The following is a 22,609-nucleotide window of genomic DNA, read 5'->3' on the forward strand; positions in this document are numbered from 1 at the left end:
CAGGACTGGGCTTTGTCAGTTATAGGAGGGCAAGGGCAAGGCTTTGACTGGACGATATTAATAGCGTGAGTCGTCACCATCATCGTCTAGCAGTGAAAGGCTCCACACCAAGGGAGATTTTGCTCTCCGGAAGAACTTCGGCAACATCTAGCGATGTTTTTCGTTGTCCCACGTCGGGGTGGTGCTGCTGTCATCTCGTGGGTGGAGGTGACAGAGGCTGCTTCAGGACCCTACAGTGCCCAGCAGCCCCCACTGCGAAGAATTACCTCAGAATGTCCACAGTGCCGAGGTTCAGAAATCCTGGTCTGGGTCATTTCCAGTTTGATGTTAGTGAGTATCGTTCCTTCGCTACCGTGCTGAGGTGGCTGTGGAGAGACTGCACCAGAAAACACAGAGAGATGGGACTCTAGGTTTCCATTAGCTTTTGTTTTGTTGCCTTTTCTTTAAGGCCTGAGGAGCATCCAGCGAGGCTATGCCTGGCGTCCTAAGTGCTCAGATTCTCTTGGGGAGCAGAGTGGTTGGAGCTCGGTGCTCCTGGGAGGCAGCCCCTAGCCCTTCCGGCTCTGTGTTGGATATTCCAGCATTCTCTACAGAGTGGGCTCTTGAGCAGATGTGGGCTTGCTTGGGAGAGAAGGTGAAGCTTGTTTTCTTTCTGTCCTTTGTTTCCAACAGCTGGAAGCTGAAGCCACTCACCGAGTTATCACCATTGCAAACAGAGTAAGTAGACCCCGGCCGGCCCACAACCCATTCTGGACTCCGGGGTCCGAAGCCAGATCTTCTGTCTACACGGCAGGGTCCCCTTCTGCCCTGGCTGCCAACCCCATGCCTGACTCGCAGGACCCCAGAACCGTCTGCTGGGTGAATGTTGGTATTCCCACAGACCTGGCGGGATCTTTGCTGCCGGCTCTCTGTTCCCCACCTTGAGCTTGAGCCTGCCTCCACTGCTCAGGTGGAAATGGCGCCCCACGGGAGTCAGGTGGGTCCGGGGGCCACAGAGCCTCCCTGCAATTGAACTCCGCTTCCTGTAGAGAAACTCGGTAGGTGTTTGCTTAAACCTCCGCCTCTGGACCCCTTAGAAGTTTTCCTTGGTATCGCTCAGGGTCTGGGGGTGCAGGTGCAGTGTGGTGGTGGGAACCGAGCAAGGCATGTGAGGCCTTGACCAAATACAAGCTCAGCATATGCAAGTCACTCAACCGCTCTGATCCGCTCTTCTGTTATCTAGAATTGGAGTGGTAATGGCACTGCTCACTGCACGGTTTTGAGGCTGAAAGGAGGCAGAGAAGGAAAGGCACTTTATAAACCACAGAGCACTAGACCAAGGTTCTTTCTCCTTCTAAACGATCGGTAAAGAGTTCGATTTGCTCAGCGAATCTGAACCGTTGCCTCTAGCGCGGCCGTTTTCTAAGTGCGATGCCTGGACCAGCAGCACGAGCATTTGTTAGAAGTTTAGAAATGCAGATTCTCAGGCCCACGCAGAACTATGGAATCAGAAATGGCGGGTGATACCCAGCCATCTGTTTTAAAAAGCCCACCGCTGGTTCTAGAGGGCACTCGTGCCCCAGAACCTCTCCTCTGGAAAGACGTGGACTGCCTCTGAGGGTGTAAACCTGGGGGGTGGTGTTAGGAACACCAGGGAAAGCAGACAGGCTGCAGGTCCAGCGCGTCTCAGAATTAAACAGTAAAGTTGTGCCAGGCACATGACAAATCAGGCCCAGTCCTAAGCTCTCTGTCCTCTCAGAGAATCAGAAAAACATTTGGGAAAGGTCTCCCGTTAGCAGTTTGCAAGTCTGGGACATTGTTTTACTGACATAATGATACTTATGATATTAATTACTTCCTGATGGAAACTTACTCCAGAGTGAGGAGAGATCTGAACAACACAAGGCCGGCTTCCTATTTTTTAGCTCAAACATAGGCCCAGAGAGGCAAAGCCGTGAACCTTTGTAGTCCAACTCCGTGGAGGAGAAGCCCATCGACTATAGTCCAGGTGTCTGTTTGCAAGGCCAGTCCTGTCTGACATAGACTCTGAGCCGTGAACCTCCTGTATTCTGTTTCTTGTCCAGGATGCCTTCCGTCTACTGATAAAGCAGCCCTCACCCAGGCTTTGTCATTTTCGATACAGAGTATAATCCACGACTGTTTTAGGTCATCACACTCGTGAACAGAAAACAGTCCCTCGTTTTAGGTTATAAATCTCTTGATTTCAGCTGACGTCTTACCCCGATATTCCCACAGGCTCTGAGGCTGGGTGCTCCCTGCCTCCTCCCCGCTTCACACACTCCGGCCCTGGCCGCCAGCCCCATGTTCCCCGTGGAAGACCCTCACCCTGAGAGTGGGGCTGAGTGGTGCAGGGGGAGGTGCTGGGGCCAGCGCTGGTGTGGCGGGGATCGGGCTCGTGTTTGGCTGGTTCACGGGATTGATGCGCTCTCCTTCCCGCTGGGTTTCCTTATCTAGACTCACTGCCCGATCTATCTGGTCAACGTGTCCAGCATCTCGGCCGGTGATGTTATCGCAGCTGCTAAGATGCAAGGTGAGTCCTGGGGCCGGAATGGACAGTGCGCATGTGTGGAGGGATTGCTGCCCTGCAGGGCTGCCAGCCCAGTGTATGCGCTGTTCTCTCCTGGCACCCTTGGAAGCGCTCCGCTCTGGCATCGGTTTGGTGCCTTAGAACCAGTATTTTCCTCTGCACCTTTGTTTGCGTAACAGCTTTACGGAAGTGTCTGTCACCTCCCCTGGGTCTGGTCAAATTTTCCAAGTTTTCAGGCAACTCATTAATTGCTGTCTTTTTTGGCCTCTTGGGTTTTACTAGCGGTTGCCTTGGTAACCGACATAAAATCCTGGACCAGTTCCAGGATTTTCAGGGGATGCTTGGGAAGTCCCTGGAGGGATAACAGCATCTGAGCCCAACTTCCCTCCTGGCCTCCCGGTGTACGAGCCCCAGGGCACCTGTGTGTCTGCTGTGGCTGAGCACCAGGCAGCGTCTGGAGGATTCTATATGTGCTTGTGGTCTCAGCCGGCTCAGGGTGCCAGTGAGGTCCTGCTGACAGGAGAAACAAAGGCATGGTCACTGACCTGGGAGTAGAAATCAGTGCAAGGGCCGCCAGGCTTCCGGGATCCTGCCTCTGCTCTCGAGGGAGCCCCCGCATGTCTCACCTGCACTGCTGCCCCTCCGTCCTGCCACCAGTGCCCCGCAGCACAGCACCTGTGGTCCAGCCGAGCCCAAGCGCTGCACACTGCTGCCCCCCCTCCCCTCGGTGCCCCCGCCCTTCTCTTCTTCTTGCCTGGAGCCAGCCTGGTGAGAGGCAGCGCTCTGACCTTAAACCCAACTGTGCTCTCAAACGTCCTCGTGAGCTTGGGCAAGTCCCTTCGTCTCTCTGACTTCAGCTCCTTCACGTAGGGCCATTCAGACCAATGGTCTCTCGGGGCGGTGGCTTCCTACTTTAAGGTCTGGCCTTTCTGCTTGCAGGGAAGGTTGTGCTGGCCGAGACCACCACGGCGCACGCCACGCTGACCGGCTTACACTACTACCACCAGGACTGGTCCCACGCGGCCGCCTACGTCACGGTGCCTCCGCTGAGACTGGACACCAACACCTCAACCTACCTCATGAGCCTGCTGGCCAAGTAAGGCGCTTCAGCGGCGCCCCATGGCCCCAGAGCGCACCATTAACTCGTAATAGGCGCCTTCCCGGGAATTTACATGTCCTCATAGTGATGTCCTAGTGGCCCTGAACCCGACCTAATTTTGCTGTGCCCGTGGGATGACTTGGCTTTGGTGACCTTCTCCGGAGCCCGTCAGATAATTGGCATCCCCTGGGGCTTCTCTGACCGCTCGATTTGCAGTGAGAGTTTCTGAAAGGTGAGAGGCAGGAGCATATGGAAAAGTGTGAACAGAGGTGATTCAGAATTTCAAGGGACATTGCTTTTTACGCTGAAGACCACGGCAGGGCTGTGGGATGTGTCCTCTGACAGGACCTACAATATACGTGGGCCTTTCTGTCTCTTCGTTCTTCACTTCTCACTCCCCTAATTGTGCATGTGGTTCTCCTCCCCAGCGTGTCTCCCTCCTTTCTTTCCTCTTCTCCCTCTGCCCTGTGGCCTCTCCCCCTTCCCCTCATCCTACCCTTCCAGATCCCCTTTAGCTCCTCTTTTTAACACCTTTTCCCATGTGATCCGAATCTAAAGGGAAAAGTTTAACCAACAGGCTGAATTCAGAGGGACACAAATACGAAAAGCTTTTGTTTCATCCCAAACTTTTTGCAGCTTCTTTCTTTCCTTTAGTAACATCTTGAGTAGAGTCCGTTGCTTCCTCTCCCTTTTAGTTACTGAAATCCAGTCTAATTTAAATGTCCATCTCCTTCCTTCCCCACGCCCAGTTCGGGTTGGGGATTCGTCTCCGTTCCCAAGCACCAGCCTGTACTCCTGCTTCTCAGGCAGAAAGTGACTGGCCTTTGGCGCCCTCCCTGGGCAGGGCATATGCCCAGTGTGGGCTCTCTTGTGCCCTCCTCCAACAATCCCCTGCTCCGGGAGATGGAGTCCAGCCTAACATCTTTCTCCTGCACCTTTCCAGCTTCCAGAGCTAGCGGTGTCTCTGCAGACTGGGACCCTGGAAGTCTGCTTAAGCCTGGCCACCTTCTACAGTGTCTGGGGCCCAGCGAAAGCTCACCCAGCTTTGCCACTCTCCATGGCGGGAGGGAAGGCTGTCCCCATCCCACGGGTTCTCCTGACCCAGAGGCTCAGGGCAGGTCCACTAATCCACCTCCCAGGCAAAGACCCACTGCGATCGCCTCTGTTCTCCGTGGGTGACACTGTTGAGATGTGCCCTCCTTGACTCTTAGGAGAGAGAGTAGGGAAGCCCACTCAAACCATGAAAAGAAGGAGGAAGGAAAGATGACAGACTCTCCATTCTGTAATACCTCAGTCTCCCTGCCTGTTGTCCTCCGGTTTTATACACCTGGTGGTGGTGGGGCTGGGGCAGGGGGTGATAAGCCCCTTCTCTTCTAGGGTGATGGTGGAGATGATTGAGGGACATGGCCAGCCCCGACCAAAGGTGACTGTCTTTAGATAATGGGGCCCTTATTTTATCCACATCCTTACTTTTCCATCCTGGTTGCCAACAATTGGAAAATTCCCACTCAACATCCTGCTGTGTTAATAACACCTTAAAGATGTGCGTGGGGTACAGTCGATAAGGTCTCAGGGGGAAGGAGGCCCCTGGAGGGGCAGTCTATGCTCAGCACTGTACAGTGATTATTTTCCATCCCTGATAAAGTAGGGAGCACAAGGGAGGAGAAATGCCAGATTAGCTCATACTTCTAAAAATGCTTTTCAGGGGCGCCTGGGTGGTTCAGTCAGTTAAGTGTCCTACTCTTGATCTCAGAGTCATGAGTTCAAGCCCCGCATTGGACTCCACACTGGGTGTAGAGCCTAGTTTTTAAAAAAAAAAAGCTTTTCATTGGGAAAAACCAGCCTCCTTTTCATCATTATCAACACAACAAAAACAAACAAGTATCAAGGGCCCACTCTAATACTGCGGGCCCAGTTCCAAGGTCAAAGAATCTTTTGAAACACCTCTGCTTGCCACAGGCAATTTTACTGAAGGATCAGAAAGGTGGTTAATTGCCCCCACGCACCCAAATTCAAATAGGATGGGAGTAAAAGAGTATTATTAATCGAATAATTTAAGTTTTTATGTCTAGCCTATTTTTAATTTCAATTATGTAAATTTCACTCAAGTCGAATTGTAATTTCATGTGAACTATTATGAGAGTAGTTTGAATGCTTTTTTAAAATCAGCACATATTGTAAAAATGTGCAATTTTATAGAATTTGGAGCATTGTTTTAACATTTCAGTGATTTGCAGGAATTTATGGTTACTTTTTGTCTTTAGGATGCATTGCTGGTGCTAACTGACATTATACAGAATACTTGATTGGAAATGCAGACACCGATTATTCATATTCCTATAAGAGAATCCATGTGGCTTCCTCATGATCTGCTTTAGGATATGATTTCTTATATGTCAGGGTAAAAGGCACAATCTATGGGTGGAAGGATTTATCCTTTATTTAAAATCTAATTTCTTTTCTTTTTTTTCTTTTTTTTTTTATTGAAGTGTAGTTGACACAGGATGTGACATTACTTTGGGGCGTGTCACAGTGAGTCGACCGCTCTGTGGGTTACGCTGGGCTCACAGGTGTAGCTATGATCTGTCACCCTGCAACACTGTTGCAGTGCCACGGACTAGACCCCCTGTGCTGTGCCTTTCCTCCCGGTGACTTACTCATTCCAGAACTGGAAGCCTATACCTCCCCCTCCCCTTCACCCATTGTGCCCATCCGGCCACCCCCCTCCCTTCTGGCAACCACCAGTTTGTTCTCTGTGCAAAATCTAATTTCTTAAAGGGGCCAGAAGGGGGGTTTTTTTTCATTTGAATATGGAAAATTTTAAAGGACTTCACAAAGCCAGTCATGTTTTAAACTTTATGGTTGGGTGTGTCATATCTCCTAGACACTTAGGGGACCTCAAAAGCCTTTCTGGAGGGGGCGCCCGGGTGGCTCAGTCTGCCTTCACCTCAAGTCATGATCCCAGGGCCCTGGGATGGAGCCCTGTGTCCTCAGACTCCCTGCTCAGCGGGGAGCCTGCTTCTCCCTCTCCTTCTGCCCCTTCTCCCCCAACCTCTGCTCTCTCAAATAAATACAGAAGAAATATTTAAAAAAAAAAAAAAAAAAAGCCCTTCTGGAATGTGACCACATTCATTCACACCTGCCCCAGGGGCACCTACTTGTGTAGGAGTCTTTTTTGAAGTGGGTACTCAGTAAGACCTGGTTAAAGATGGGAGTTGAGGTCCCTAACCCTCTGCTGGTGACCCTAACAGTCCCCTCTTCTGATCCGATCCCTGCCTGGGTGTCTGGAAGGCCCCTGAGGAGAAGGTGAAACTGTTGGGTTCTGCAGGCCCAGGGAATGTGGGCAGCCCCAGGGCCCTAGAACAAAGCATCCACTGTGTGGGGAGTCCCTCCCTCAGGCTCTGAGGAGGCCCAGAGCAGGAGCTTTGACTCAGGAAGAGCTAAGTCATCTCACTGGGGATCTGGCCAAGGACAGTAGTCATTTGGCAACAGCTGTGACTGATGAGCCCTGCCAGGGCTCAGTGTGCAGCCCAGTGCCCCTTGTGCTGCCTGACCCCGAGTCATCTGAGGACCTTACAGATCTGGTCACCAAGCCAGAGAATGCCTTCTGCTCCCAGGTCCCCCTTCTGACGCAGGCAGCCGTCAGGTACTCCCCAGGCTTTATCACCTACTACAAATAAACTAGATTCTCAGGGCTCCTGCTGTGTGGTCCCAGCGGCTGTCCCCCTCTCTCACATGACTTCTGTCCTCCAGCTCGAACCCTACCTGCCCTCCAACAGTGTTTCTTCCTGAGGCTGCCCCAGCCTGGGCAACATGGGCACCCTTCCCCCTCCGCCCCTCACCACCTCTGAGCTCTCACCTGCAGAGATCTTAGAATGTGGCCCAGCTCTGCCACCCTCACTTGGCAGAGTCTGGCGTCTCACCATCCAGAGTCTCTGCCCTGAGTTCCTAGTGAGCCCAGAAGCCCCAAAGAGCCCCACCACACCGTAGCCTCCTACAGCCTCGCATGGAGGCCAGCCTCAGTAACCCTCTGATGCTCATGAAGGGCAGGGGTGATGAACGGGTTGATTTGTGCATCGTGACTGGTTGATGAAGGCAGACTTCTCTTCTGTCTTCTCCCTCCTTTCCCCTTCAGTGCCGTGAGAGCCCCACATCCAAGAAAGGCGACGGCTGCAAGTTGTTTAGCAAAGCTGAGCATTGAACCTGTAAATGTTTTGGCCAGCACAGGCTTGTCACCAGCAGGGACTGGTAGGGGTTGAGGAAGGTGATGAGAGGAGGCTGGCATCTGGGCCTCACATGAGCAAAATGCTAAGTTCAGTCTTTCTTCACCTGCAGTCTTCACTCTTAAAAGATAATGTCCCAAAAGCTATCCTCCGTGTCTCCTGTGACGCTGACAGTCGGTGTCACACTCTACCCATATTCCCATTCTGCAGATGAGTCAACTGAGGTTCACACAGATTAAGTAACTTGTTTGAGATCATACTTCAGAGATCAGCTTGGCCTGGGTCCCAGAGAAAGGCTTTTCCCCTGCATCTGTCCCCACCGTCTGGGACCCTAGCCTCCCTCCCTTAGCGGTCACATCCTTCTCTCTCTCCAGTGATACTCTGAACATTGTGGCATCAGATCACCGGCCTTTCACTACAAAACAGAAAGCTATGGGCAAGGAGGACTTCACCAAGATCCCGCATGGAGTGAGTGGCGTGCAAGACCGCATGAGTGTCATCTGGGAGAGAGGAGTGGTATGTTCTGGGGACCCGTCTCCGCTACAGTCCTAGCAAGAGTTTTTGCTCTATGGAGGGCTGCATCAATGGCTCCCTGTTTCATTCAAAAACAAAACCAAAAAGGTCTTCCCACCCACCACCCACTCCCCCAAACAGAAAGGTAGTACAGCCTATTCTAGAAATTTGGAAAATACAGAAAAGAATTAGGGAGGAAAATCCCCATAATTCCATACTGAGAAATTAAATGATTAATATTTTGATATATTTCTTCCCAGTTCTATGTGTGTGCTACATATTATTTTAATAACTGGGTTTATTTTCTTTTTATGTAACAGTCTAGAGTATTTGCCTATATCAGTAAAAATTCTTTTTTTTTTAAAGATTTTATTTATTTAATTGACAGACAGAGATCACAAGTAGGCAGAGAGGCAGGCAGAGAGAGAGGAGGAAGCAGGCTCCCCGCGCTGAGCAGAGAGCCCGATGCGGGGCTCGATCCCAGGACCCTGGGATCATGACCCGAGCCGAAGGCAGAGGCTTTAACCCACTGAGCCACCCAGGCACCCCAGTAAAAATTCTTTTTAGAACATCTTTTTGAGGGGCACCTGGGTGGCTCAGTGGGTTAAGCCTCTGCTTTCATTCAGGTCATGATCGCAGGGTCCTGGGATTGAGCCCTGCATCAGGCTCTCTGCTCAGCGGGGAGCCTGCTTCCCCCTCTCTCTTTCTCTGCCTGCCTCTCTGCCTACTTGTGATCTTTCTCTGTCAAATAAAAAAATAAAATCTTTAAAAATGAATAAATAATAAAACATCTTTTTGAATAGCTAAATAACATCTCCTTTGATGGAAGTACCACATTTGTTCATCCTTCTCTGAGGTTTGGAACTTCGAGCTGTTAAAAATCTTTGCACTCCCAAAGAATGCTGCAGAGAATTTCTTTGTTCATAAGTATATATATTGTCAGCATTTCTAATTATTTCCTTAGGATAGGTTCCTAGAAGCAAATTTCTGGCCCAAAGGATATGAACATTTTTAAGGCTCTTCATATATTTTGCCTAATTGTTTTTCAGAAAAGATAGGGACTAGGACTTCATTTAAATACCACCTGTTCTCCCCGTGAAGGATAAGTATTTTTGGTCTTGACCTATCACAGAGTAGCTATGGCAAAGTAGGAGCCGAAGGACATTTGACCTTCTCAAGATGAGGCCACCAGCTCAGGGGGATGCAAGAGTGGCCAAGGAATCCCTCTTGAAGGGAATCCACGGTGCTCTCACTGGTGGCTGAGGGAGGAAGATGTTTTTGGAGAAAACAGAATATATGTCCCTTCATGGGGGAAGGGAGGCTACCGACCCCTCTGTAGTGAGCCCATGAGTAGAGCTGGTTGTATAACAGGAGGTCGGTTTCCACCGGGTTAGATAGCCTTTTGCAAAGGGCCCACTCACCGTTGTTGTTGGATGAAGGAGCGAGGAGTGAGCAAGGGGACTGAGCCGACTAAGCTGGCTCGTCTGCCATGGTGCCCACATCATTGTCCTTCTTGGTTCCATTGTTCTGACCCACTAAAAGTCCACCGGCCAGAGGCAAGGGTGACCGGGGCTTTGAGGCACATGCAGTGTTGGGTTGACTTGGCACTTCTGCAATGTTTCAGGTTGGTGGAAAGATGGACGAGAACCGTTTTGTGGCCGTTACCAGTTCCAATGCAGCGAAGCTTCTCAACCTGTATCCCCGCAAAGGCCGCATCATCCCCGGAGCCGATGCTGACGTGGTGGTGTGGGACCCCGAAGCCACAAAGTAAAACCCGCTGCTAGCTTCCAGCCCTGGAGGGATATGGGGTTTGAAGGAACTTATGTTACCAAACTCTGCAAGCTTCTTGTCTTTACCTGCGTCTAGCATAGAGAAGTCCACCCCTGAGGTGTGGCTCTGTTCAACAACTATTTAAGGACCTCCCGTGGTCTGGGCACTAGAAATGTGGCAATGAACAAGACCATCTTTTTTTTGTGAGAGAGAGAGAGAGGAAGGGAGCAAGCGGGGAGGGGCAGAGGGAGAAGGAGAGAGAAGATCTTAGACTCCCCACACGGCGCAGAGCCCCACGCAGGGCTTGATCTCACGACCCTGAGATCCTGACCAGAGCCAAAATCAAGAGTCAGACGATTGACCAACTGAGCCCCCCAGGAGCCCCGAACAAGACAGTCTTAAGACCGGCTACAGAGCCTCCCTATGGGTCCAGCTCTTCATGGCGTTTCAAAGCGTCTTCACGTCAATGAGCTCATTTGATATCCATCCCCAAGAAACACTCGTGCTGGAGTTTTTATTTCTATTTTCCTATTGAAGAAACTAAGACCAGAGAGTAGCGGCCTCCCCACATAACAGAGCTAAGAAGCAGCTGAATGGGACAGATACCCTGACGTTCCGGGCTCTCCCACCCGCCCCCTGCTTCCCTCTGGGAGGGTGTTGGGTACTCCAGAGAGCACGGTGCTCGACAGCCACACACTAGTGACCACGAGCCGAGTGATTATACGAAGTGTGTCGGGAGTCACCATGCCGCAGGATACAGAGCGTGGTTTTTACTCAGAGATCCAGGCAGGGGAGATGGAAACTGTTTTTTCATATTAAATTTCATTCAATCAGTCAACAGATTTTTAAGTGCCCCTTTTTGCCAGGCACTTTGCCAGGGGCGCAAGCCAGAAGTGAGCAAGACAGGCAAACATTGAATGGAATTCTGAAAATAAAAAGTCAAATTGAAAAGAAGGTCCACCCTGTGTACCACCACCGTCCCTGGTGCCAGGATACCCACACTCTCTTCTCCAAAGAGCATTCGAGAAGCCATGTTCTGCATCCTGACGCCAGGGGCAGGTCCCTGCTGCTGTAGAGGTGTGGCTGTCATTGATCGCTATTGGCAGAAAAATCCCTAGAGTTTAGGGGCGCCTGAGTGGCACAGTCGGTTAAGTGTCAGACTCTTGGTTTCAGCTCAGGTTGTGATCTCAGGGTCGTGAGATTGAGCCCCGCGTTGGGCTCCATGCTCAGCACAGAGTTTGCTTGAATTCTCTCTCCCTCTCCCCCTTCCCCTCCTGCTCATGCTCTCGCTCTCCTTCTCTTTCAAAAATAGATAAATCTAAAAACAAAAACAAAACAATGCTAGAGTTTAGCCCAGTTGATTAATTTCCTGGGACTCTCCTAACCCTTTCACAGCCTGTGGGGGATGGTGGCTCACACACCAAAAATTTATATTCTCACAGTTCTGGAGGCTAGAAGTCCAAGATCAAGGTGTCCGCAGGGTTCAGGAGAGTTGGTTTCATCTAAGGCCCCTCCCCTTCGGTTGTAAATGACTGTCTTTCCCTTCTGTCTTCATATGGTCGTTGCTCTGAGTGTCCATGTCTGCTGTCTGAATTTCTTCTTATAAAGACATCAATCAGATTGGTTTAGGGTCCACCCGTATGACCTCATTTTACTTTAATTAGCTCTTTTAGAGCCATGTCTGTAAATGCAGGCACATTCAGAGACTGGGGGTGAGGACTTCCGCATATAAATTTGGGGGGTAATACAATTCAGCCTGCAACCACCAGCTTTGGGGGTTATTCCTTCCCACTGAGCATCCCCCCCTCCCACTGAGCCGAGACCTCTTTACCTCTTCTCAAGAATTTTCTCTCCCACCGCTGCCTCTCCCCCAGGACCATCTCAGCCAGCACCCAGGTGCAGGGAGGAGACTTCAACCTGTATGAGAACATGCGCTGCCATGGCGTCCCCCTGGTCACCATCAGCCGGGGGCGAGTCGTGTACGAGAACGGTGTCTTCATGTGTGCGGAGGGCACTGGCAAGTTCTATCCCCTGAGGTCCTTCCCGGACACTGTCTACAAGAAGCTAGTCCAGAGAGAAAAGGTAAGATGAGGGAAGGAGAAGAAGGGTATGGGACAAGGTAGTAGCCCCCTGTTGGGGAATTCTGTAATGACTGTATTAAATCTCAGAGATGTTCTTGCTCTCTTCTCCCACTGGGTCCGAGTGCCTGGAATGGTCAACTTGGGAACAATGGAAAGAGCACAGTCGCTAATTCCCCTGGAGCTAAGGGAGTACTTACTACAAGGTGCTCACAGATGTCCCCAACATCTAGCGTCTGGACAATTCTTGCCCATCCTCCGATGGGATTCCTGGCTTGGCCTGGGTTACTGGAGTTGCTCTTTCCCTGAAACCTCCGCCCCCCCGCCCCACCAACACTGCTAATGGTCAGGCCAGGTCTGGAATTGTTCATATCTCAAAGGTCCCACCCAGTCCTTGGAGTCCATAAACACCCTGTTCACCAAAATTTTGGGCTTCTCCTCGTCCCCAGGGGTTCTGTCCTCTGAGTAGACACAGTCACCCTAAGGAAGACTGGCTGTACTCTGATTGCTCAAGGGTTGACTGTCCAGCCTTATGTTTGAGAGCTGGCCTGAAGAATCTGGCCCAAATTCTTGCTGACCGCTCCAGGTTCTGGGAAGCAGGTCTGGCCTCTGGGCGGAGATCACAGATCATCAGGAGAGAACAGCTCTGACACTGTGACAGCTGAAAGCATCATGGGATTTCCTCTCCCCTTCCTGTGGCCTAAGGCAGCATTAGTGTGGCCTCAGAGGCTACTGTCTAGATAGGGCGAGCGTTCTCTCACGACTGAGGTTCTAGCAGCTCTCCTGCCTAAACTCTGGCATGCCGGGGTTGGAATCATGGCACACTTGAAAGATGGTGATTTTTTTTTTTTTTTTAATTTCCTCACCCAGCTTCTCCTGTTCTGTTCTTTTTACCCAGTACATCGCAGTCTTCTGTACACAGCAGGTGCTCACTGTGTGTTCTGAAGGTGGTTCCCTGTAGATTTCTGGTAAACTGCCCAGCTCAGCCTTGTCCGTCAGCTGCTGGTCTGTGCAGGGGTGAGACCCAGTGAAATGGTCTGTGTGTTTTTCAGCCAGAGGCCCTAAGTAGCCGCTGGTGGGGGTGCCTTTTCTGGACCCTTCCAGGTGACCTCCCCACCCCCACCCTGCCCCCCCACATTGTGGTCACTGTCCCAGACCAGCATCAGCTTCCTACTCACAGGCCCCGTGCTCTCCACTCATCATCAGCTCTGGCTTCCAGCGGGGACCAGGGGTATGAAGGACCCTGACTGAGAAATAGACTCGGCTGCCATGTGACTATTCTAGAAATCTGCTCCGTAGTGTCTCAGGAACAGGCCTTTGAAGAGCCGCCTGGGGCTTGGCACACTTGCCATGAAATGATCGTATGACCTCTCCCCTTCAGCCAAACTTTCTTAGTCTCTTGGTTCTCTAGTCCTTTATGCAAAAGCCAAGCTTCTTTACTCGGTGCCTCAGGCCTCCCCTCCTTGCTCCCCTCTCATTCCTTCCTGGAACCACCCGAAGGCTTCCAGGAGCAGCTGCTGCAGCCTGTGCCCTCCCAGCTGTTCCCTTGGACACCCACTCCTCTGGCTGGCCCGAGAGGCCCTAGCCCTGGAAGGAAGGTTCCACCAGGTGGGATGGGAGGCCAGGAGGCCTTCCCGAACTCTCAGGGCCCTCACCAAGACTTTGTTATTCAGTAGAGGCTGTCTGTACAAGTTCATTCACAAAACCACAGCTTTCCTTCACAAACTATGGTGCTGCCCTCATGGGCTGGGAGGGTTGTGTGTGAGGGGACAAGGGAAATGCCGAACAGAGCAGGGTAGTGCAAGTTTCCATCCCCCATCTTTGATTATCAGATAGAAGTTTTGTGTGTGTTTTTCTCTTTTTCTTTAGTTTTATTTATTTAAGTAACCTCTGCACCCCACGTGGGGCTCAAACTCACATCCCCAAGATTAAGAGTCACATGTTCCATTGACCGAGCCAGCCAGGCGCCCCTGATTTCCAGACAGAATTTTAAGTGATCCAGCAAACCGGAAGTTCCAGGTTCCTGAAGGCCCAAGAGCATGTCTGTGACCTCTGAGTTCCTCTTGATTGGCTGGCTAGCAGGCCTTCGAGGTTTCACCATTGCCTGACTCCTTCCCAGTCTCGATGAAGTAAGAGTGACCTCAGTTATCACAGCGTTCAGTCCAAAAGCAAACTCGGGGTCTGTCAGGAGGTGAATGGTCCCATCTCCATTCTGCTCCTCGGATGTGGATAATGGCAGAGGCCTCAGCCAGCCTCTGGAGAGTGTACCGGCCAAGAGCAGGAGGACGGAGGCACTCATACCCCGGAATGTCTGACAAAGGGTGGCTGTCATTTTAAGAAGGAAACTGGACAATAAAGTGTTGGTCAGGCCGTGGAGAAACTAGAACGCTTTTCCATTGCTGGCGGGAATGTAAAATGGTGCAGCCACTTTGGAAACAGACTGGCAGTTCCCCAAAAGCTAGATATTAGAGTTACCAAATAAGCCAGCAGTTCTACTCCTGGGTATATCCTCAAGGGAAGTAAAAATATATATCTACATGAATTTTTATTTGTAGAGCCCAGGAAGTGGATACAGCTCAAATGTCCCATCAGCTGTTGAGTGGATAAACAGAATGAGGTATATCCATCCGTGTTCCTGAGCCAGAACAGGAAACAGTACTAACAAATAGTCCACCCTACATACCGAAGCCTTAAAAACCTGATGCTAAGTGAAAGGATCGAGTCACGGAAGACCACATATTTTAGGATTCCATTTATAGGAAATATCCAGAAGAAGGAAATCCATAGCCAGAAAATCTTATCAGTGGTTACTCAGGGCTGAGGGGTGGGGAGGGGGTGTGGGATTGCTTGTAGGGTGATGAAAATGTTTGGGAATGAGATGGTTGTGGCGGCGCCCCAATGTTGGGAATATACACTACCGAAACACCACTGAATTGTCTACTTTGTTTATTTATTTATTTATTTATTTATTTATTTTTGAGGAAGAGAGAGAGTATGTGTGAGGGCGGGGGGAGTCAGAGAGAGATTGGGAGAGAATCACAGGCAGACTCAGTGTTGAGCAACGAGCCCGACATGGGGCTCTCTCTCATGACCCCGGAGATCAGGACCTGAGCTGAAATCAAGAGTTGGACACTTAACTGACTGAGCCACCCACGCACCCCTGAATACTTTAAAATGACAAGTTTCATAGTTGATGAATTATGTTGCAATTTGGGGCGGGGGAGGGGGAGAATATCTGATGACAGTTTTGTGGTCTTTCCAAAAAGGATATTTTAGTCAGGAAATAGGGTCAGCAGAGGGCAGAGGAAGTATTGTAAGGCCCTCTAAAAGCCAAGCTCACAAAGTCGTAAGATTAACACCAGTTCACAGCATTCCCATCCTTAGGCCAGGGGCCTTGGAGGAGTGCCAGCTTCCAGAACTGATGTAAATTCAACCCCGGAGTCTCTTTATCTGAAGCACTTATTACAATGACAATGTAAGGTTCCCAAGTGAAAGCCTGTTCTGTTGCCTGTTGTCACAGCCTTTCTGTAAAAGAATGCATGCATGCAGAAAAAGAAAACCAACAAAAAATCTCCTTTTCCCAAATGATGGGCTCCTAAAGAGCTTGGGCCTCCAGGGAGAAAAATGCATCTCCGGATGAGGGTTGGGTGTGCAGCCCGCACCGAGGGGGCTGCCAGAAGCCAGGGTGTAGCCTGCCAGGGTCACTCACTCAGGATTCAGCTAGCCCGAGCTGCCACCCTTCCCCCCCTTCCCTGCCCCTCCCCCAGCCTAGCCTCCAAAGCCAGGATGCCAAAGTGAATACATACGTGGGCTGAAGTTCCTTCAGGAAATTCCCTGTATGTTTCAACAAGATTTCCAGTAAGTAGCCAGCAGCAAGGAGGTGGAGGTTGTGTCCCTGGTGGGTGCCTGGGATGTAGACCATCTACAGTGTTGCTTCAGACCCTGTGTGCACACTCCAACTCCCTCGGTCCTCCTCACAGTAGCACCTTTTAACGTGAACAACCGCACGGAAAGGACGTCTGCCATAATTAGGGCTGCTGGTCCTTTATGTCCCTTGCATGGGGCCAGAGCAGTTCCGAGAGCTCTGTGTGTATTAATCCATTTAACCGCATAACAGTTCTATATGTAACAGGTGTTGTCATCATCCTAATTTGACAAATAAGGAAACAAACACAGAGATTAGGTAACTTGCATAAGGTCTCAGAGCTTCCACGTAGCAAAGCTGGGATTGGAGCCCGTACTGTCTGGCTCTTAGCGTGACTGCCTTTGTGAGTACGAAACCGACCAGTATTGTCGTTGGGGCGGGGGGCGGGGGGTGTCTCATCTCCAAATCAGCTTTATTTTGCTTCGTTCCCCACAAAAGGCATGGTAAAAGGCATGGCCTCTTGAGAGCCTGGCCGTTGAGGGGATAGCATTGCTCCAGGCGAGGGCGGTACGCCAGAAATCTGCCTGCTACCCTGTTACCCTACCAACACTGAGAGGGAGCAGGCAGGGGGCCCGTGTGCAAGCATGCACGCATGTGCTCTCACACACACACACACATTGTTGAGGAGGTAAGAGAGTCCATCACTCCCTGAGCTCCAGATGTAGGGCATTTTCGTCACAGCCTGTCATCTGGACCCTGAGCAGAGTGGCGACATCCAGCCTCCTCTCAGCTGTGGAGGGGGCTCTGGTGGCCCTGGCATCCGGGCTCTGATGGTGTCCTTTTTCCACATTCTCTCCTTCTCCATCCTTCACTAGACCTTAAAGGTTAAGGGAGTGGACCGTACTCCCTACCTGGGAGATGTCGCCGTTGTGGTGCATCCTGGGAAGAAGGAGATGGGAACGCCCCTCGCGGACACTCCCACCCGGCCTGTTACCCGACACGGGGGCATGAGAGACCTTCATGAATCCAGCTTCAGCCTCTCTGGTAAGAACAGGGGCCGCTCTGCCAGGGACCTGTGTCTCTCCCCCAGTGGGGTAGCGGGAGCAGAGACCCGCCCAGGCAGGGGCGCTCAGCAGCTTCTCCTCTCCATCTTCTCCCCCCACCCCTTGTCTAGAGATGAGTGCCATGTCCCGCAGTCCAGACACACCAACATTAGGAAGGGTGGGAGGGTTCTCCGGGTCCCTGGGCACCAGCCACCCCAAGAGGCCACGGCTGATCGGGTGCTCTCTCCATGGCTTCTAAGTCCAGATGGGTTTCTTTTTCCCTTGAAACCTCTTGAGGGCTCTGCACCCCCACTGCATTCTCTCCATTCCCATCCCTGCTCCCCACAGCCTCTGAAAGACGTGTTTCCCTTATTCCCTTTCCTCCCTCACCTCAGCCCCGTGTTTGCACCCCAGCACCTTCTTTTCTGCCAGTAATTTTAATATATGTAATGTCACATTTGATATATGGGGTGTGTCTGTGCTCTGGGACTTTGTTTATCCCAGGAGCTCTGCGGTAGTGAAAGGTGGGGGGTCATTGCCACAAAAAACGGTAGTGCCCCCCACACACACACACTGGGGAACAAGCTAGGCTGTGACGTGGCCTGGTCCTGTGGGCAGCTCTGATGGACGCTGGGAGCCCCGCTTGAAGGTGGGGGGACTCTCCTCAAACACGCTGAGCGGCCTTCGGAACCAGACCAGGTGGAGGCCTGGCATCACTCTGCGAGGGCCACACTGGGGCCTGAACAGTGAAAGGAGCATGATCCAGAACTTTCCACACAGGGTGTGGCATTTATCGGCGCCTATAGGCTGTCCTAATACAAGGGGCCAAGGGGTACCCAGGGAGCGGGACTGCCCGCTGAGCTTCTCTGTGCCCCCCATGTGCTGGGGGCAGCTCGGGTCAAAGGACATATGCTTCCTGTTCTGAGGACCTTGTAGTCTGGGGGAGGGGGGTCCTCTCCGTCCTCAGAGCCAGTCTCGTTGCCCACCCTGAGGGCCACGGCTGCTTGCACCAGTGACAAGACGTGTGCTGGGAGTCAGAACTGTATCTGCAGTGTAGAGTGCCGTCCCGGGAGCCATCCGTTCCCATGGCTGCCTGGGCGTGGCCCTTCCAGCAGCAGCCAGCCCCGTGGGAAGCCTCAGGGCGCCCAGAGCTGTAGGCCCGCTGGCCGGTGGCTTCTGCTCCCAGCACATCTCAGGGCACCACTCCTCTCAGACTCAGCAAATAGCAGGCGTCCTCCCACCTTCCTTCCTCCCAACCTTGTCTGTTCTGGATGGGCTGGATTGAAGAATGTCCCACTCCCTCCCCGAGACACCAAGCCTCTTTTTCTAAGTCTTGGGATTTCAAGATGCTGGGCCTTTGGGGTGTGGTTCTTTGGTTTTCCAGAACAATGGAATGCCCAGCCTTCTCCCCGTCTTACTCAGCAAGGCGCATCTGCAAAGGTCCACTTGCTGATGGGCTGATTCGTGGTCTGTGGTCTGTGTGCACCACGAGAGCCCACGTGCCCAGGCCAGATCATAGTAGGGCAGTTCAGCACAGAGGCCCTGAAGCAGAAGGACCCGGGTTGAAATCCAGGCTCTACCGCTGACACATTCTGCAACCCTGGGCAAGCCACTCGACTTCCCTGAGCCTCGATTTCCTCCTCTGAGGGTTCAGTTAGATCACACCCACGGAGGGCTTACCAGCTCCCCCCGCTATATGGTGGCTGTGCCTTTACAGCCCAGACGAGAGCCCCCCCCAAGCTCACCCTCTGTGTCCTTCCCCGCAGGTTCTCAAATCGATGACCATGTTCCAAAGCGAGCTTCGGCTCGGATCCTCGCTCCCCCTGGAGGCAGGTCAAGCGGCATTTGGTAAAGGCACTGACCAGCCCCCCAAGTGAGGACGCACCGCTGCCACCAGCCCGCACACCCTCCGGCCACGGCTGCAGGGGGCAGGAGAGGCTGGGCTGGGTGGCGCACCACCTGAGGGGGGCCACGGGACCCGGGGGGGGGGCCCCCTCCCCATGTCTGACACGTGATTCACTGTGCTTCGAGCCAACCCCTAACAGGCACTTTGAGATGTGTTCCTCCCGCTGCAGTCCTTTCCTGCCTTGGCCCCGGCAGGCTTTTGGGGGCCCAGCAAACCCACACTATGCACAGAGCCCAATGCATAGAGCCCGGCCCAGCCCCTCCTCTCACACCCGCCTCCACCTGCTGGCCTTGGGAAAGCCCAGCCTTGAGTGCCCCGCCCCCTGGCCCACCGCCAGCTGTCCGGAGCACTTTAGCAGATGTGTGTTGGAGGAAAAGGACCCCCTCCCCCTAAGGAGGCCTTGTGGTCACTTCTCCCAAGTCAGACAGGTGTTGGCTTCCCAGCCATGCCCAGGGTGTCCTGTTTCTCCTGACTCTGCTGCTGGCCCCTGTGTGGGTGTGGCAGGGACACTGCACCCTTGGCCAGCTTCTTCCTCCTCCCACCCCAGCCTCGGGTGGGGGGGCACGGGCCCCGAGGGGCTCGCTGGGCGGGGCACGGGGCTGGTGCCAGGCGCGTGTACATGATTTTGTTTTGCACGTTTGGTTTGCGCAGTGGTTTGGTTTGACTTGTTTGTGCACCCTGTGAACAATAACGGTGCTTCGTGTCACTAGCATAGCATAGAAACAGGAGTAGATGTGGACCTAAGAGACGCTGCACTCGACACCGACCAGACAGCCTAGGGCACAGACCAGGAGCGGGGTGAGGTGCTGGACTCACAGGCCCTTCTTCTCCCCCATCTGGAATCTTCCAGGCTGCCGAGGTCCTGTCCCAGGCTCTCCTCCTGTCCCCTCCCCTCCTGGGGTAGTTTCCTACATTCCGAGGCAGCGCCTGGTACTCCAGGCCTGGGGATCTCCGGGAGCAAGAGTCAGCCTTCCCATCTCTGGCTCCAGCCACTCCCAGCACTCACACCCCCAAACCCCCTGTTTCCTGTAAACTTCCCCTGCTGGACCAAGGCCCAGCCGCTCCTCCCGTGTGATTGGCAAGAGGCCTCATGCCTGCTAAGAGAGGGAGAGCGGGACTCAGGAGTGAGCGGGCTAGATGCCAGGGAAGGATGCCAGGCCGAAAACCCACATTGCTGCACGGGTGCTGTGGCCTCCTGGGGTCCGCACCTCCCTGTCCCCTGCTCCTGGCCTCCATCTCCTCCCACCTCTGGTTGGGCTCTCCCTGCCTCGGAAGCGTGGGGAGGTTTCCAAGGAAACGCTAGAGGCTGGGTGATCTCCATCCACCCCAAGTGGATGGGGGGGGGCATCCCAGCCACCCGCCCTTCTTAAGCGTCGCCCTCCGGTCAGGGAGGTGATTTCATGTTGCACATTCACTTTGCGCACCCCAGGCTTGCGCTGGGGCCTCGGGCTGGTGGTCTACCCTGCCCATTTCTTCACGGCTTCACATGCTTTCAAAGCACTTCCGTATACGAGCTCTCCAGTGCCCTGCACGACTGCAGAGCATGTGTTCTCCCCATTTCACAGATGAGGCCCAGAAAGTTCAGGCCTTCTGACCCCACGAGTGTCCATGCCGACCCTTAAGAGCTTGGCTGTCTGCCCCAGCTGTGGAAAGGAGGAGTGGGGTGGCGTCTCTTGTAGATCCCACCTGGGAATGTAACCATCCAGAAGACTTACTCCCTTGGTAGGCATTCTGCTTTGTTTTGCACAGGTAGATCGACCCTTCTTATAAACCCGCTAATGCCTGTTCAGTCAGAGCCAGAAACTGTTAAATGTTGGGGGCTTGCCACATGGCTTGCGCTGCCGCCACATCCTCCCTTCTTGCTCATCTTTCTCACTTAGGAGCTGAACGGACAGAGATGGTACCCCAGGCAGCAGAGGCAACAAAGGCACTCGTGGGGTGGGTGGCAACCACGGGGACAGTAGGTAGGGATCTGGGCCTAGGAAACCGTGACACTGAACCCTTGGTACAATGCACATCATCTTCATCCCAGCCCTTTGCTGGGTCATGGGCCTTGGGCAGATGCCAAAGAGCCGAGCAGTGGTGGCAGCCAGCGGGCACAGCATCCTTGCTTGGGCTAAGAAAGCTTTACCTTCTCTGAGTGCCTCCGCCCGAGTGATGCATGGTCCATGGGATGGCTCTGGGAGACCGCATCTCGGAGCGGTCCCCCATAAGCCTTCCAGCTCATCTTACCCCCCCAACACACACACATATACCCCCAATCCTTCCACAGACCCCGCCCTTGCCCAGGAGCTTCTAGATGAAAATCAGAAGGAGGTTCAAGGGACCAAAGGAACGGTCAGCCCCCTCCCCTCCGCAGCCCCACTCCTTGCCCCCGTGCAGAGCTCCAGCGAGCTCCATCCGCGGCCCCACTGCTCCTGGTTGGAATGCCAAGGGTCTTTGGTTGCACTGAATGCAGCTCTCAAACTGGTCTTGTACTTGCTGAATAAATACTGTTGTTCTTGCCTTAGCTGCTCTCTAGGTTTGTGGGATTAAGTTACCAGAAAATTGTGCTCCCGTGTGTGCGTGTGTGTGCGTGTGTGTAGTGCTAGGAGTCCACAGTAGGTCTCTGTCAAGCCAATGCCATGAGGAGGGCTTTTCCAGTACTCACCCAGAAACCACAGAAGCACGCGAAAACCCAAACCCCTCCAGCTGCCCGGGCGGCAGGCACGGCCTGGGGTCGGGTCGGGGCCTCCAGCACCCAAGTGACTTCTCACTCTGTAAATGTCATGGTGCTACGACCGTGTCAACCCCAAGACGACACATGGTCCTGTGCTTTGGCCACCTGTTTGAGGCAAAGACAAAACAGCCCGACACATTGTGTTCTGGTGCAGGTTTGTATTAAACTGTAGCTACTTCTCACTTGGTCTCGGTTGTGTTTCTTCCAAGAAGAGGGAGTCTGGCAGGGGGCCGTCCTCCCCATCCCAGAGGCGAGGCTTCGGTTGCTAAAAAAACTCAGCTTTGGTTCTTCACTCGTGCTGGGTGGCAGGTAGCCTCTCACGGGGAGGTCAGAGTGGAGTCTGCAGAGAAAAACAGCTGAGAGGTGGGAGCCTCTGTGCCCAGCACTCAGGGCTTAGTCCTCCTCCTGGTGGGAGCAAAACCCAGGCTTTTAGGGTCAGATAACCAGGACAAGGTTGCTGAGTTAACGGAAACAGGGGTAACTGGGGGAAAGCATTACTTACAAAAGGTGGGGGGGAACGGGGCTTTCCGCACTTACCCTTGGCTCTCTGCTCTTGGCTACCATTTTGGAAACCCATAGACCCCTCTTCACACAGTGGAACTCTTGCCGATGGAGCTGTGGGCTCCCAAGATCGCAGGACAGAGGGCTGTCGCAAGGCCAGTGTATCTTTGCAGGACCTTCAGTCTGCTCTCTGGTTCTCCAGAACCACCCCCCCCCCCCCGTTTTGGATTGGTATACTGGACCCTCCAACCCCTTCCACTTGCACCAAGACTGCTTTCTCTCTAGATCTCAGCCCGATGTTGGAAGGGATTACTGGGTCAAACTCTCCCACACCAAAGAGTGAAATTGTTGTTTCCAAGTACTAC

The 22,609-nt window shown here is 52.9% G+C and overlaps 1 protein-coding gene across 1 annotated transcript in view; it reads left to right on the plus strand.

Annotated features, from left to right (window-relative positions):
- The window catches only part of DPYSL5 (dihydropyrimidinase like 5), a gene marked incomplete at its 5' end in the record, with an annotated part of 52,835 nt that extends 30,914 nt beyond the window's left edge, over positions 1–21,921 (plus strand). Inside the window, 8 exons of the mRNA XM_080814390.1 lie at positions 673–717; positions 2,455–2,530; positions 3,467–3,623; positions 8,224–8,365; positions 9,987–10,129; positions 12,007–12,214; positions 16,951–17,119; positions 18,885–21,921. Of these exons, the coding sequence (XP_080670516.1) occupies positions 673–717; positions 2,455–2,530; positions 3,467–3,623; positions 8,224–8,365; positions 9,987–10,129; positions 12,007–12,214; positions 16,951–17,119; positions 18,885–18,970 (1,026 nt within the window). The 3' untranslated portion in view covers positions 18,971–21,921. The remainder of the gene's footprint in view (positions 1–672; positions 718–2,454; positions 2,531–3,466; positions 3,624–8,223; positions 8,366–9,986; positions 10,130–12,006; positions 12,215–16,950; positions 17,120–18,884) is intronic.
- Positions 21,922–22,609: the final 688 nt, after the last annotated feature.

This window comes from Martes martes, assembly GCF_963455335.1.
Source record: "Martes martes genome assembly, chromosome: 9".
Classification (NCBI taxonomy): Eukaryota; Metazoa; Chordata; class Mammalia; order Carnivora; family Mustelidae; genus Martes; species Martes martes.